The sequence below is a fragment of the Tenrec ecaudatus genome, chromosome 8 (genome assembly GCF_050624435.1).
Source record: "Tenrec ecaudatus isolate mTenEca1 chromosome 8, mTenEca1.hap1, whole genome shotgun sequence".
NCBI classification, from domain to species: domain Eukaryota; kingdom Metazoa; phylum Chordata; class Mammalia; order Afrosoricida; family Tenrecidae; genus Tenrec; species Tenrec ecaudatus.
Genome location: NC_134537.1, coordinates 61,898,003 through 61,912,702, shown reverse-complemented (window position 1 = coordinate 61,912,702; position 14,700 = coordinate 61,898,003). Strand labels below are relative to the sequence as shown.

General features: G+C 35.8%; 1 protein-coding gene across 1 annotated transcript in view; it reads left to right on the top strand.

Moving 5' to 3' along the window:
- Window positions 1-14,700, top strand: part of RYR2 (ryanodine receptor 2) — an 819,632-nt gene that overhangs the window by 386,721 nt on the left and 418,211 nt on the right. The window contains exons 15-16 of the mRNA XM_075556394.1: window positions 7,232-7,415; window positions 9,542-9,677. Of these exons, the coding sequence (XP_075412509.1) occupies window positions 7,232-7,415; window positions 9,542-9,677 (320 nt within the window). The remainder of the gene's footprint in view (window positions 1-7,231; window positions 7,416-9,541; window positions 9,678-14,700) is intronic.

The following is a 14,700-nucleotide window of genomic DNA, read 5'->3' as shown; positions in this document are numbered from 1 at the left end:
TACGACAGAGTAGAGTTGCCCCTGTGAGTTTCTGAGACTGTAAGTCTTCATGGGAGTAGAAAGCCCCATCTTTCTCTCATGGACTGGCTGGTAGTTTTCAACTGCACACCTTGTGGATTACAGCTAAATATGTAACCACTAGGCAACCAAGTCTCCTGTTCCCAGAATTGTAGCTTCCCTTTTGATGAGCATGCATGTCCTACCTTAGAAGATTCTGGGTTCTATATTTTGTCTCCTATATGGTAGATATTTTCCATTATGTTTGATAGTCTGTGTCTTGTATCACAACCCTTAAGTTTGTCCCTATATTTTTGTTGATGTCCTTTCTTTATAATTGTGTGGTTTATATTTAGGTCTTTGATCCATCTTGAGTTTGTTTTTGTACACGGTTTGAGGTATGCTTTCTGTTTCTTTTTTCAGGTGAAGTTCCAGTTTTTCTTATACTATTTATGGAAAAGATTATATCTTCCCCACTTAATGTGTTTTAGTCCTTCATCAAAAATTAGGTGTCTATAGGTTCTTGGTCGTATTTCTGGCTTCTCAATTATAATCCATTGGTCTTCATATCTAACATTGTACTAGTACCAGGCTGCTTGATTTTGCTGGGTGTATAATAGATTTTTAAAATCTGGGAGGAGAGACCTCCTACTTTTTGGGGAGTAGGGATGGTATTTTATTTATCTTGGGTTTCTTTCCTTTCCATATAAATTTGGTGTTTGGTTTTTCTACTTCTTTGAACAATTGTGGTGGGATTTGGATCAAACTTGCACTGAATTTATAATTTTTTTCTAACAGTGACATATTCACATATTCACAATGATTAATCTTCCTATAGCTATCTGGGAGCATGGAAAGTTAATTCCATTTATGTACATATCTTTTGGTTTATTGTAAGAGTGTTTTGTAGTTTTCCTTTTCTGGTATGGTTTATTATTAAATATTTCATCTTTTGTATAGTTATTTTAAATGGTATTTTTATTTTAATACCTTTTCAGTATAATCATCTTTCATATACAAGGATCCAGCTGATTTCCAATGGAGCACTCTTTATTATTATACAAGAACCCAATTGAGTTCTGCTGGTTAATTTTATATTCTGCCATGTTACCAAATCTTTTGATTGTTTCCAATAATCTTTTTGACAAACCTCTGGAATTTTCTACATATAAGATTATGTAATCTGTAAATATTTCACCTCTTTGTCCATTTTGATTCCTTTTATTGTATTTGATTGTCAGCAGTTCTGGATATAACTTCTAGCACAGAATTGAATATGAGTGGTGACAGGGACACTGTTGTCTGGGTCCCCGTTGCAGCGATAATGCTTTCAGTTTTTTCATCATTGTTTCCCCCCTTTTTAAAAAATATGGCTTTTATTTCTTTAAAAATGTCCCTTCTATACTCCTGTTTTGTTTAATGTTTTTGTTCTGAATGAGTGTTAGATACTGTCAAGAGCCTTTTCTATATTGATTGCTATAATAATGTGGTTCTTATTTTTTGTGTTGTTTATCTGGTGGATTATATTGATTTTTTTCTCATCAACATTAGAAAAACCATCCTTGATCATTATATATTATATTTCTAAGTATATTTTAAAATTTTATTTGTCTAGGAATTTATTTAAAATTTTTGTGTCTGTGTTCATAAGGGATATTTCTATAGTTTTCTGTCCTTGCAGTGTTTTTTGCCTGGTTTTGAGTTCAGAGTTATGCTTGCTTCATAAATGAGTTTGGGTGTTTGCTGTGCTTTTTTATATTCTGGGGCTATCTGTGTAGAATTGGTGACAGCTTTTCTCTGAATAATTTATACATTCTCAAGTGAAACCTTCTGGTTCTACACTTGTTTTTCTCTTTTGATGCACATGTGTGTCTTATTGTTAGAATATACCAGTCAATGATTTTTTCTTTATCCATGTATGTGTTTTTCATTATGTTTGTTGGTTTGTCCCTCTATCTCTACATGAATAATCTTTCTAAGGTTTGTATTTAGGTGTTTAGTTTGTCTTGAGTTTGTTTTTGTATATTGAATGAGCTATGGGTCTTATTTCATTTTTCTGCAAATGGCAAATCAATTCAACCATTTGTTGAAGAGAATATCTTTTACCCATTTAATGGATTTCAGACCTTTGTTGAAGATCAGTTGTCTGTTAGTGGATGACTTTTTCTCTGGATTCTCTATTCTGTCCCATTGGTTTATGAATGTATCAGTGTACCAGGACCAGATTGTTTTGACTTCCTTAGCTTTCTTGTAGGTCAGAAAGTGAGGGACCTCCTGCTTTCTTCTTCTTAAGCAATTGTTTGCTTATCTTGGGTGTCTTGCTTTCCATATGAAGTTAGTGATTAGTTTGTCTCTTTTAAAAATGACATTGAAATCTTGATTGTAATTGCATTATATTTATACCTAACTTTGGGTAGGATTGGCATTTTCACTGTGTTTAGTGTTTCTGTCCATGGACATGATAGATTCTTCCATTTGTGTTGGCCTCTTTGGGTTTCTTGTACTAGTAGTATGTATAGTTTTCTTTATATGTGTCTTGTGTTTCTGCTTAGGTTTATTCCTATTTACCTCATTTTTATGTGGCTATTATAGTAAGTTGTATTATTTCCTTTTAAAAGGTCTCTTCTTTGCTATAGAGAAATCCAGTGGATTTTTGTAGGTTGTCATGCTGCTGCCCACTCATTTAATTATTTCCCACAATTTTCTTGTTTAGTCTTTCGTGTATTCTCCATATAGAACCATATCATCTGCAAATATGAGACATTTATTTTTTGTTTGCCAATTTGGATGCCTTTGAAATTTTTTGGTTGTATAATGACTTTAGCTAAGACTTCCAGCACAATATTGAAGGGGCGTGGCTATAAAAAGCCTCCATATCTATTTTGAGATCTCAAGAGGAATGCTTGTGATTCCTCCCCATTCAGCATGTGGTAACTATAGATTTTGTTTGTCTGAACTTTACCTTCTATGCCTATTTTATTAAGTATTTTTATCAGGTGTAGATGTTGGTGTTTTTTTTTATGTTGTAAAATCGAAGTGCTACTGTATTAAATGAGGCTTTTAACAAGGATGGACTGAGTTTTGGATATTCAAATCAGAGCCAACTGTACATTTACACAGCATTGTCTTTGCATGAAGCCCAAAAGGGCACAGCATGAAAAATGAGTGTTTCTGTAGCCCCTTTATTTTTGCTGATCAACAGTTTGCTAGAAAAGCAGCTACAGGTTTTTTACTAAGGTCTGAGACAGTAGAAGAGTCCAAAGTATCATGAATTCACCTGTAAATAACTTTATGCTGGAACATCAGCCAATTCTGGAACTAGGATGTTGGCTTTCAACGTGCTGCTTGAAGGTCTTAGGGTCTGGCATTTGTGGCCGACACACAGTGCAGGTATATATTAAAGTAGATTTTGTCCAGCTTGCTTTCTGGCATTTTTCTGCTAATGGATCTTCCGCTGCCCACGAGCCATACATAAGTGAGGAGAGGGGGGGGGTGCGGGGGGAGCCAAGATTACAGCACCCTCCTAGACTGGAACTGCAGGGGACATGGCCTCTGTTCCCAGGCTCCTGTCCATGCTGCAGCATGCTTTTCGCTGGGCAGCTCCTTCCCCAGGCCCTGGCAGCCTTGTGATCCTGGTCCTGGGGCGTGGCCGGGTTGCAGGTTGTTACACTGTAGATGTTGGATTTTAATGAATGCCTTTTCTCCATCAATTGACATGATCATGTAATCTTTTCCCCTTTGTTTTGTTTATGTGCTGGATTACGTTAATTGTTTTCCTAAAGTCGATCCATCCTTGCATTCTTGGTAGGAATCCAACTTAATCATAGGATATTATTATTATGTGATGGTTTGTTTTCTTCTGTTGGCTAGGATTTTGCTCTGAAGTTTTATATATGTTCATAATATGGGTTTATAATTTTCTATTTTGGTAAAGTCTTTGCTTGATTTTAGTATCAGGTTGTACTCACTTCATAAAATGATTTCAGAAGTTCACTACCCTTTTCTTTATTACGGAATAGTTTGTTTGGAATTGGTGTCAACTCTTCTCTGAATACTTGGTAGAATTTCCCAGTGAAGCCACTTTGTTGTAAGTTTTGAATGGCTAGATCAATTTCTTCTTTGTATGGGTCTGTTACATTTTCTACATCCATTGGTGTTAATTTAGGTAAATAATGTCATTCTAGAAATTTGTCCATTTTTTCTAGATTTTCAAACTTGTTGGAACAGTTCTTCATAGTATCCATTTATTATCTTTTTAAAACTTCAGTCGGTTTTCTTGTGATATGCCCTTTAAGAAATTTTTTCCCTTGCCTTATACTTATATTTTCTCCTTCTTTTCTTCTGTTAATTTTGTCACTGGTTTGATTTTGTTGCTCTTTTCACAAAACCAACATCATGTCTTACTGATTTTTTTCTGTTGTTTTGAAGTTCCCCAATTTATTTATTTATGTACTAATCTTCATTTCTTTCTTCTGATGGCTAGAGTTTTAGTTTGCACTTATTTATTTATTGAGAATGTTAGTTTGAGGTGTTGATTTTGGTTCTCTCTCTATTTTGATGAGTGCATTTATTGCTATAGGTTGCCTGCTGAGTTCTGCATTTGCTGTGTCTCAAATTTTTGTATTTTAATTTTCACTTGATGAAAGGACATTTTTAAGATTTCATTCCTTAATTTTCCAATTACCTAGTAGTTTTTAAAAAAAACTGTTTTATTGGAACATAGTCCACCGGTCATTAAATAGTTTAATCATATATTTCTATACAGTTATACAGTCACCACAATCGATTTTAGAATGTTTTCATCTTTTTTATACTCGTTGTTATTAGCTTCCCTCCCCGCCTCCCCTGCCATGCCCCAAGAAATCATTAATCTAGTTACTACTGGTTCTATAAATGAACCTATCCTAGATTTCATATTCATAGAAATATATTAAAAAATAAAATAACAAAGTAAAACAGAGGAAATTCTCAGCTTTACAAAAATTCAATTGATGGTGCCATTAATTTACCCAGTGCTCTAGAATTGCAAACAGTGGTGAGAAAAGAAAATTATACTAGTATAGACCAGCTAAGAACCACAATACATGAATTGTTGACTTTTACATATTAAACTCTTAAGCGACTGGTCACTATTTGCACAAACAATGGGGACTGGTGCTAGAACAAAACTCAATAATATTCATTGTCATAATATTCATGGGCAGACCCATGCCTACCAGATTAATGCCTGGCAGAATAAAGCAAAGAGGACATTAAAATATAGTAGGTATTTTAGCAGTCCCACCCCACCATTCTTTGGACACTCTCAGGACCAAAGAGCTGAACCAAGTTCAATGACCACCAATTCTATATATAATGGGGATAGAAAGTCATTTTCTTTTTTTCCCTTTAGGAACCTTTAGCCATAAGTCGCAGGGCTACAGGTGAGTTTCAGGTAAAACTCAGTTCACTTAGTGAAGTTTCCACATCAAATCCTTCTGATGTGGCCTGAATATTGTGTACTTTGAAATGGCCTGGATCACCGAAGGCTAGATAGAAGGCAGTTCAAAAATATTCATTTAGGAAGATAGAATCAGGCATATTCTTCCTTTGGATTCTCTATAAGGATTGTTAAGAATTTCCTCCCAATGAGAAGTTGATCCTCCCCATTTTCTTACCAACGGACATGTAATTGCTTTCTTTGAACCATGAATGCCCCTCTTTCCCATCCCGACTTGAATGTCCAGTAAGGTTCGCTTATCACTCTACTAGGAATGCCACTTGATTTGCGGTGACCTAAGCTCGATTTTGTATGGCAGCAGCTGAATAGTCTTTCCCAATAAAAAACAGACCCCGCTGTGATGAGGTTTCCTCTTAATCTGGGTATTGTTCTGTTTCTGTCTATTCTTGTTTCTGTATCTTCTTGTGGGTTTCTAATTATATAGCATGATGGTGTGGGAAACTGATTTGTAATACCTTGGGGTTTTGTAATTTATAAAGGCTTATTTTGTGGCCTCCATATTATCTATTCTAGGGAATGTTCCATATGTACTGTAAAAGAGCATACATTGTGTTATTGTGGGGTTTTCTTTTTAATAGTCCTTCTGTCTAGCCAGTTATTCTAAACCAGAAGCCTTGTTTTATGTAATTTTATTTTTTAATAATTTAGATTTTAATATTTGGTGTTTTAAAGTTTTTCCCAGGCAATGATAGTTGTGGATTTTAACACTCAGTAAGTATATCAAGTATGTTTGCCAAATGAACATGCCAATAATGTTTTCTTCAAAGGCTGAAAAATGCTTCATGATGTTTCTCTTGGTCTAGATTTTAAATGTATTTCTTTCAGGTAACAAAAAAGGATTTGACCAACTATTTCTGGTTAATAAACAACTTTTCTAAACCAGCATATTTGGAATGTATCTTTAAACCAGTAAGAAGCAAACAGAATGGCTGTGCCTGTCTAGGATAACCTAACCACCCAAACCAAACTCACTGCCATGGAATCAATTCTAGCTCATAGCAATCCCATAGGACAGAATAGAACTTCTCTGTGGGGTTCTCACACTGTAAATCTCTACAGGAATAGAAAGCCTCATCTTTGTGTAGAGCAGCTGCTCATTTTGAACTATTAATGTTTTGGTCAGTAGTACAATTTATAACCCACTATGATACCCATGATCCTCCTAGGATAATATAACAGTTAACAATTTCATCCCACAAAAGTAGTAAATGGTTTAGAAGTAAATGGTAAATCACTTTTTATATTAATGCTTACAATACAAAGGGTTTTCAAAAAGTTTTGTGGAAAACTGCATTAAGCGATAATGAAAAATTCCCCAAAGTTTTCAAAGTGCTTTTATATAACATCATTAATATATGACATCATTAATGGTCTCTAGGTGGTAGAAATGGTTGGTGCTAGAGCTAAAGGTTGATACTTTAAACCCACCCAGCAGAGCTGCAAAAGAAAGGCCTGGCAACCTGTTCTCTAAAAGTTACAAGAGAAAAAAATGCTACAGAATGGTTTTATTCTATAACAAAGGGGGTTACCATGAGCTAGAAATAAACTTCAAAATAATAAATTTGATTATGGTTTGCACATAATATAATTCAAAATTTCTGGCATAAATAAATTTATTATTGCTGTTTACATTTTCCTTTTACAGTGATATAGTGAGTAAGGCACAACTGTGCCACACTCCAAATAAATACAGGTGGATCACTAATGCAGAGAATTGTTCACCATTTATTTTAGAGGCCTTGATGCCCTCAGCAAGAAAGGGAAGTCTCCCACAGTAGATCTGCCTATAGAGTCTGTAAGTCTAAGTCTGCAGGATCTGATTGGCTACTTCCACCCACCAGATGAACACTTGGAACATGAGGACAAGCAGAATAGACTTCGAGCTCTGAAAAACCGCCAGAATCTTTTCCAGGAAGAGGTGAGTCCCTGTCAGCTCCCATTTGTTTCTCTTCTCGCTGAGACCATAGTTTCATCATGGGGAAATTTCTTACCTATACATTTGGGTTTACAGAGCTAGAGGAGCGCCCCCTCCCTTGGCAAGGAAAATTTTATACTACTGTATCCTCAGTCCTCCACTGGTCATGTCTAAGCACCATCATCTACTTCATGTTGGCTACATACTGTAAATAGAGAATCTTAAACCGGGCGACTGAGGATAGGTTTCAGAGAACATTCGAATTTTCAAACTGTTTTTCAAATTCTTTGGGACTCTGAACTATGCCTAGGATCCACCTGAGAGCATTGTGTTGGTGATGGAAGCTGCCTACGGGGGATCATCCTTTCTGGCAGAACTAGGGCTTCCCTGCATTTGCAGGGCAACCCCACTCTATTGCAGATTTTAAGTTTCTAGGCATAATTTTACTTCTCCAAAAAGTCCAGTGCCCCAAAGAGCTTAAGCGCCCTATTTTATATTCACTGTACCAGAAGGACCGTGAATTACTTAATGCCCTAATCAATGTCAGAACCAGGACTATAACAAGGGTTTCAATGCAGGGCTGATGGCAAATCAGGGTAGCTCAGTAAACATTCCATTCCTTTCAGTGCTCCTTGACTGTCAGTAATGAATATTTCTTAGTCAAAATATATTTGTCAACGTAGCCAAGAAAAAGTTTAGAGGACATTGCTAGTTTCTCATTCCTTAAATATATGTTACAGCTTAAAAACAAAAAATCCGCTGCCACCACATGACCCAGCACGTGCTCCACAGGGAGTTCAACTGCAGAAGTCGGTCACTAGGCTTTTCTTCCTTCTGACCCACCTCCGGGTCCGTGCACTTGCCTTGACAACCAGGAGATTAACACAGAGAATGTTAACTATTGACACTACTCAGGGACTCTCCAAACGCCAACATTGTTTTTTAATTTTCCATCAGAGACCTTTGACTGTGACATTAATTTCTGAAGATGTCTTCACTGTGTCGACAAATGAGTACCTTCCTGTAGACCTCACTGTCATGAAACGAGAGACTTATCAGTATAAGCAAACACTAACAACGTGGGTAGTTCATTGCGAGCTTTTCTCTTCATAAATGTTGACTTCTTGGATGGTTTACTATATTTATTTAATACCTGCAAAAATAAAATCAAACATTGGGGTGTGAATATTTATAATATTAACTTTGGTGGTTATTGGTTTGTTTTGTTTTATTTCTTATGTAAGTCAGTCTGGATATGCATCTAGAGACATCATTAGGTTCTTGATGCTATAAACTTTTCTGTGTCAAAGAAGTTACTTTGAGTAGTTAACTTTTTATATTTTTCCCCTTCATGTAATTGCCTCATTTAATGTTATTCTAGCAATAAAATTTATACTTTAAGTTATATAATGGATGAACATTAAATTTTCTTTTAACTTTCTTGAACTCTTTTTTATTTAATTTATGATATCTTCAATTTACTACCATGAATAATTCCTATCCTAAGAATAGGATCCATTACCTTGCTTCATATGGAATATCATTATGGCTGACTCATTTCATAGAGTATTAACCTTTGCAAATACATATAAAGCATGCATTTTTATGATGTCCAGAAGCTCCTGCTTGAGGAGCCCTGGTGATGTACTGGACTACACATTGGGCTGCTAACTACACCTGAGTTCAAACCCACTAGCCATTCCCAGGGAGAAAGATGAGGCTGTTTGTTCCTGTAAAGATTTATGGCCTTAGAAACCCCAAGGAGCAATTTTTCTCTGCCCTGTAGGACCTTCTGAGTTGGAATGAACTTGATGAGGCCGCGTGTTTGGTTTCTGTTTGACATTTTGAAGAGTTGAGAATGGTTTTCAGGATTTAAAATCCATGTAAATTATTTGAAGAACATTTTCTCTGATGAGTAAATTATTTGTCCCACCCACTACTCTTCCCACCCCGGTCCTTTGAATAGACTAAGGATTTTCTTTATGATTAACAGAGTGTTGATTAAGACCAAACTTCTTTTTGGTAATCTCCACATATTCTGGTCTCCCCCGCCCCCTCAGCCCCCCACCCCCACTTTTGAACCTGATCCTAGTTTCTGAAGGTGAGTGTTGTTGTTCTTTTCTTTCCAGGGAATGATCAGCCTTGTACTTGAGTGCATAGACCGGTTGCACATCTACAGTAGTGCAGCTCACTTTGCTGATGCTGCTGGGAGAGAAGCTGGAGAATCTTGGAAATCAATTTTAAATTCTCTATATGAATTACTTGGTAAGATATATGATCAAGTTTTTAAGGCAACCTAGTTAAGTGTAATGAAAATGATCACATAAATTACAATTACAGTAATTTTTAATGGGTTTTCTATTTGATATTTTCAGTTTTTCACTATAGCAGGATTCTAAGCCCAATGATGTTTAGTGTTGAGATCTGTCTCTCAGTGAGAAGTGGCCAGCGTAGGGGATTTTATTTGGGTTAAGGAAGTTCACTGCTTAGCCCATTTGTGACCCATGGAGCATAAAAAGGGGCTTCAAAAATGTCTTGGAGAAATAGAATGAAAGATATTAGGAATGTCCCACAATGTTTTTAAAGTGACCTTCTTTAAATTCAACCGTTTTCAGTGTTTTGGGTGTCCAACTAAGGAGTCTGGTGGCACGGTGAGTTACTTGTCAGGCTGCTGATCACAGCTTTCAAAACCCCCCAGCTCTGTTTCACAGGATCTCTAATGAGAATCCACTTGTTAGCAGTGAAGTGTAATTAGTTTGGTTTGGTCGACATCCTGGGGAGTGGCTGCTTCAGTTGTAGTAGAGGTTGCCACCTGGTGGAGACCTGTGTAAGGGAATGACGGATAAATCTGAAGAAACAGGCTTTATTCTACCCATTCTACAAGGAGAGTCTACTTGGGACATGGTCCCACATAATTGTATAAAAATCTATGTATCCTCAAAAACCAAAAATTGTTTCTTTTGACTTCAACGTGCTTTCTATTCCTGACAATTCATGCTATCAATGAAAATAAAATTCAAAGCAGAATATAATAGGGTTAGGGCCTCTAAAGGAGGGTGTATATTAAGTATGTATCCATTGTTGTGAGATTAGTTCTCAAGAACCTCATTTTTTGTTCTCAGGTATTGCCTCCAGTCCACTTCTATGGTGTTTCTTTGTGGTCTACATTTGACAATGTCTAGGTATTCTTGACATTTGGCAATGTCAAGGAATTCTTGACTTGGTATGATTAAACTGCATTGTGATAAATCTTGAAAATAAAAATATGATCATGTACTTTTATATTGGTACTATGCAGATGTTGATTCTAAGTTTTGGTATGAAGTATTAGAGTTAGGCAGTAATTAAAAATGAACAGGAATTATATCAGACAAAGTGGACATGCATTGTTTGTCCCTGAGTCCTAGTTCTTACAGGGCATTGTCCAGGGTGCCAAATGACAGTTGGTGTACAGTTAGCTCTTACAGGAAAGGGGCCTTGAGCATAGGGAACTCAGATTTATTACTATGGGTAGAAGATCTCTCCTTTGTCCTGGAGGGACACACCTGTCTTCCCAGCTGGTGAAAACACTGACTGGATCAAAGGCCCCATTGCAAATTGTTAATCAGAGACTCACCCAGATTGCCTCTATCTGAACTACAGCCCCTATGTGAAAAACTCTCAGTAATTTTTTATTCTGCTCCTACATTTGTCTTACCTTTTAAAAATGCCTATATTTCCCCATAATTTTTGGAAGTAATGTCAAAATGCTTACAATTGCATATGAGACCCTGGATAACTCTATTAGCCTTATTTTCTCTCATCCCGTCTCCTCTTACCATGGGCCCTGCCAGGTCAACAGTTTGAAACTCCCAGCCACCATAGGGAGAGAGACAGGGGTTCCTACTCTTGAAAAGAGTTACAATTTCAGAAACTCACGGGGGCAGTTCTGCCTTGTCTTACAGTTACTGTGTGACCTTCAATTGACACCAAAGCCTTTGCCTGTTTGATAAATCTCTTATGTATCTTTCAAGGCCAGTTTACTTACCACCAAATTTTGAAATTATTCTTGACATTTTTATAAGCTCTCAACAGAACAAAACACCTTCCTTCTTTGTGAGCCCCGGTGGTGTAGTGGGCTGCAAAAAGGATGGCTAATGGCAAAGTTAACGTTTGACCCGACCAACTGCTCCCCAGGAAAAAGATGATACGGCCTTGGAAATCCACAGGAACAGTTCTGCTCTGTCATAGAGGGTCAGAGTCAACTTGACAGCAGTGAATTTTGTAGTTAAATTTCTCTGTCACAGCTTGGCAAATAACATTTACCTGTATGATGAAAGTAGTCACATTATTTATTTGGTCACGTATGTGGCTGTGAACAAAACAGTAAGAAATGCACTTTTGTAATGTGTGTATCTGTCACATAATGCCTAACATCAAGAGAATACTTAATGAATGCTTACTAATTAAATGATCAAGTTCTTATAAAATAGGATCTTATTCTTAAATATAGAACATATACATCAGAGTATTTTTAGTAAATGTGTTGCCGAAGCGAGCACATCAGAGTATTTTTATGTGAAAAATGAAGTGAATTTAAAATATTTTAACCAGATTAGAAACCATAAAGTCATAAATCTATTTAGTAATTAAAACTCTGGCAACTACTAGAATTTTTAATGTTTCCATTATATTGGGATATTTTATAGGATATTAAGTCTAATACAAATAGCTTGGTACCATCAAATTAGATTCTTCATGCCAAATATGATATTTGGCAGGCATTTCTTTGAACAGAACAAGGGACATTGTAGCTTTATAGGACTCTAGATTCATTATCTGACCCACAAGAATCATCAGAGTAAGGATTTTATGGCACCAACATGTGAAAGACTATATTTCTTTGAAAAATGCATAAGTGAGCAGTGTATTTCTGAATATAAGTTTTGTTTTTATCCATCACTGATGTGGCCACCAATTTACAGTCTTCTCATGTCCAGTTGTATTCTATTTCATTGGATAAGATTTTGAAAGTGGCTCACTAGGCCTTTTGTCCTCCACCTAAGTATGGAAGTTCAACTGAAGTCTGTTCAGCATAGAAGCAATAAGCAAGCCTCTGGCAACAGTTAGATGGGAGCTGTATCTTAGGTGCATCTGGTCAGGAGCCACATCTATTTTAAGGAAAGGCCAAATCTTCAAAGATGCCCTGACTACAGACTGAAGTTTATTACTGGTTTAATACTACCTTGTGTTGAATTCTTCACTTAATCTGATCCTGGATTGATTTCTCTGACAAGTGAGATGCCTGAGTAAAGAGTTTAGCTCTTCACCCCTAACCAGGAATCTCTAAGAAGGTAACTCTTTTAGTTGACAATAATGTTCTCAGAATGTCAGTATTGCCCATTGTGGAACTTTGGAATATTACCAGCTCTGTGCTTAGTTTCTTCATATGCGAAATGGAAGACATAATAGTATTTATTATTTAGAGATACTGCACCAATTACATGAATTAGTGTAAAGCACTCAGAAAAATGCCAGGTCCACAGTAACAACACCTTTATTTTTCAGAAATATGAACCATGAAATGACAATGATTTCCCTAATAAGGTTGTTGGGAGGTTTAAATATGATAATATGTGAGAAATAGTTATCATGTTAGGTTATTTGTATCATTATCATTCCCATTTTATGTAAATAAGGAGCCCTGGTGGCAGAGAGGTTAAGTGCTCGAGTACCAGCTGAAAAGAGGACAGACAGTTCATACCCACCTCCATGAAAGAACAATGTAGTATGTTTCTATAAATATTTACAGACTCAAAATACCTTGGGACAATTGTATTCTGTCCTATAGCATCACTATGAGTTGTAATCTATTCTGTGGCAGTGGGATTGGATTTTTGGTTATATGAATATTTATTGCCATCATCCCTCTCCCTTTTTAACAGAGTAAAACTTTAATTTTCAATCTCTGTTTGATTATGGTGTCTTTTCCTTTGAGTTATGTTTTGTAAAGAAAGGTTATTAGAAAATGTTTGGTTATTTCAAAGAAAATTCAAGATTACCTGCTAAGAAGACATTGGATCGTGATTATTGCAGATATACACTGACTTTTGGTGCTCTGGAAATGGAAAGAACCGTTTTGGGTTTTTTTTTTTCTTTTCAGTTTTTCCAGACAGAATGTTTTATATTGTATTAATCAGTCATATCCTGTCTTCTTGTACTTCCTTATGAAAATTTTTGCTCAGTTCTTTTTACTTCATCATTTCTTCTATGTGTTTTGCCTACTTTACAATCAAGAGAAAGTTGCAAAGTAGTTCTTATGAGGTGTCCCTACTCAACACTTGCCTTCATAAAGAGATCACTGAAAATATGGGTGCTATCGCAAAGTTTGGTGAAGAAATCAGAGGATGCCCAACTATCAGAAAGAATAACATCTAGGGTTGTAAAGACTTGTCTTACAAGCATCCATCTAAGTGAGATGTCTGCTAAGTCTATATAAAGGAAGCACACCAGTCTGTGTGAGTCAGTGACTGTAATAAAATCCAAGATCAGAGGAGAGAATTATATTAAAGCTTAAATTCTGAACACCTGGTTTACAGAAGGCAATGGATGACAGGGTAAGCCCAGGATTCCTTTACAGAGTCTCCAATGGGTTAAATATCTGGAGAACCCTTTCTAAGTTTTGGTAAGGGGGTGTAGTGTAAATACCCTTGCTATCCATACAGTTCATTGGAAAGTAGATGAATTCATGTGTAGAGAGGTTAAAATCTAGTGCCTTATTATTTGTTCGATTTTTGACTCATTTTAAATTTGTTATATTTTCTCCTTTCTTTTGAATTGAGGTTTTACTCTGTTGTATTTTGTTATTTTATTGGTATGCTTTTATTTATATGAAATGTAGGAGGTTAAAATTTAGTGCTTATTATTTATTCTAATTTTTGACTCATTTTAAATTGGTTCTAAGTTTTTTATTTTCTCCTTTCTTTTGAATTGAGGTTTTACTCTGTTGTAGTTTGTTATTTTATTGGTATGCTTTTATTTATATGAAATGTAGAGAGGTTAAAATTTAGTGCTTATTATTTATTCTAATTTTTGACTCATTTTAAATTGGTTCTAAGTTTTTTATTTTCTCCTTTCTTTTGAATTGAGGTTTTACTCTGTTGTAGTTTATTATTTTATTGGTATGCTTTTATTTATATGAAATCTAGGATATGTAAACCTATAGAGATAATAACTTGATTAATAGTTTCTTAGGGTTATTGCAGGGGACACTTTGGATAGGAGAGGTGAGCCAATAATAATATGTACA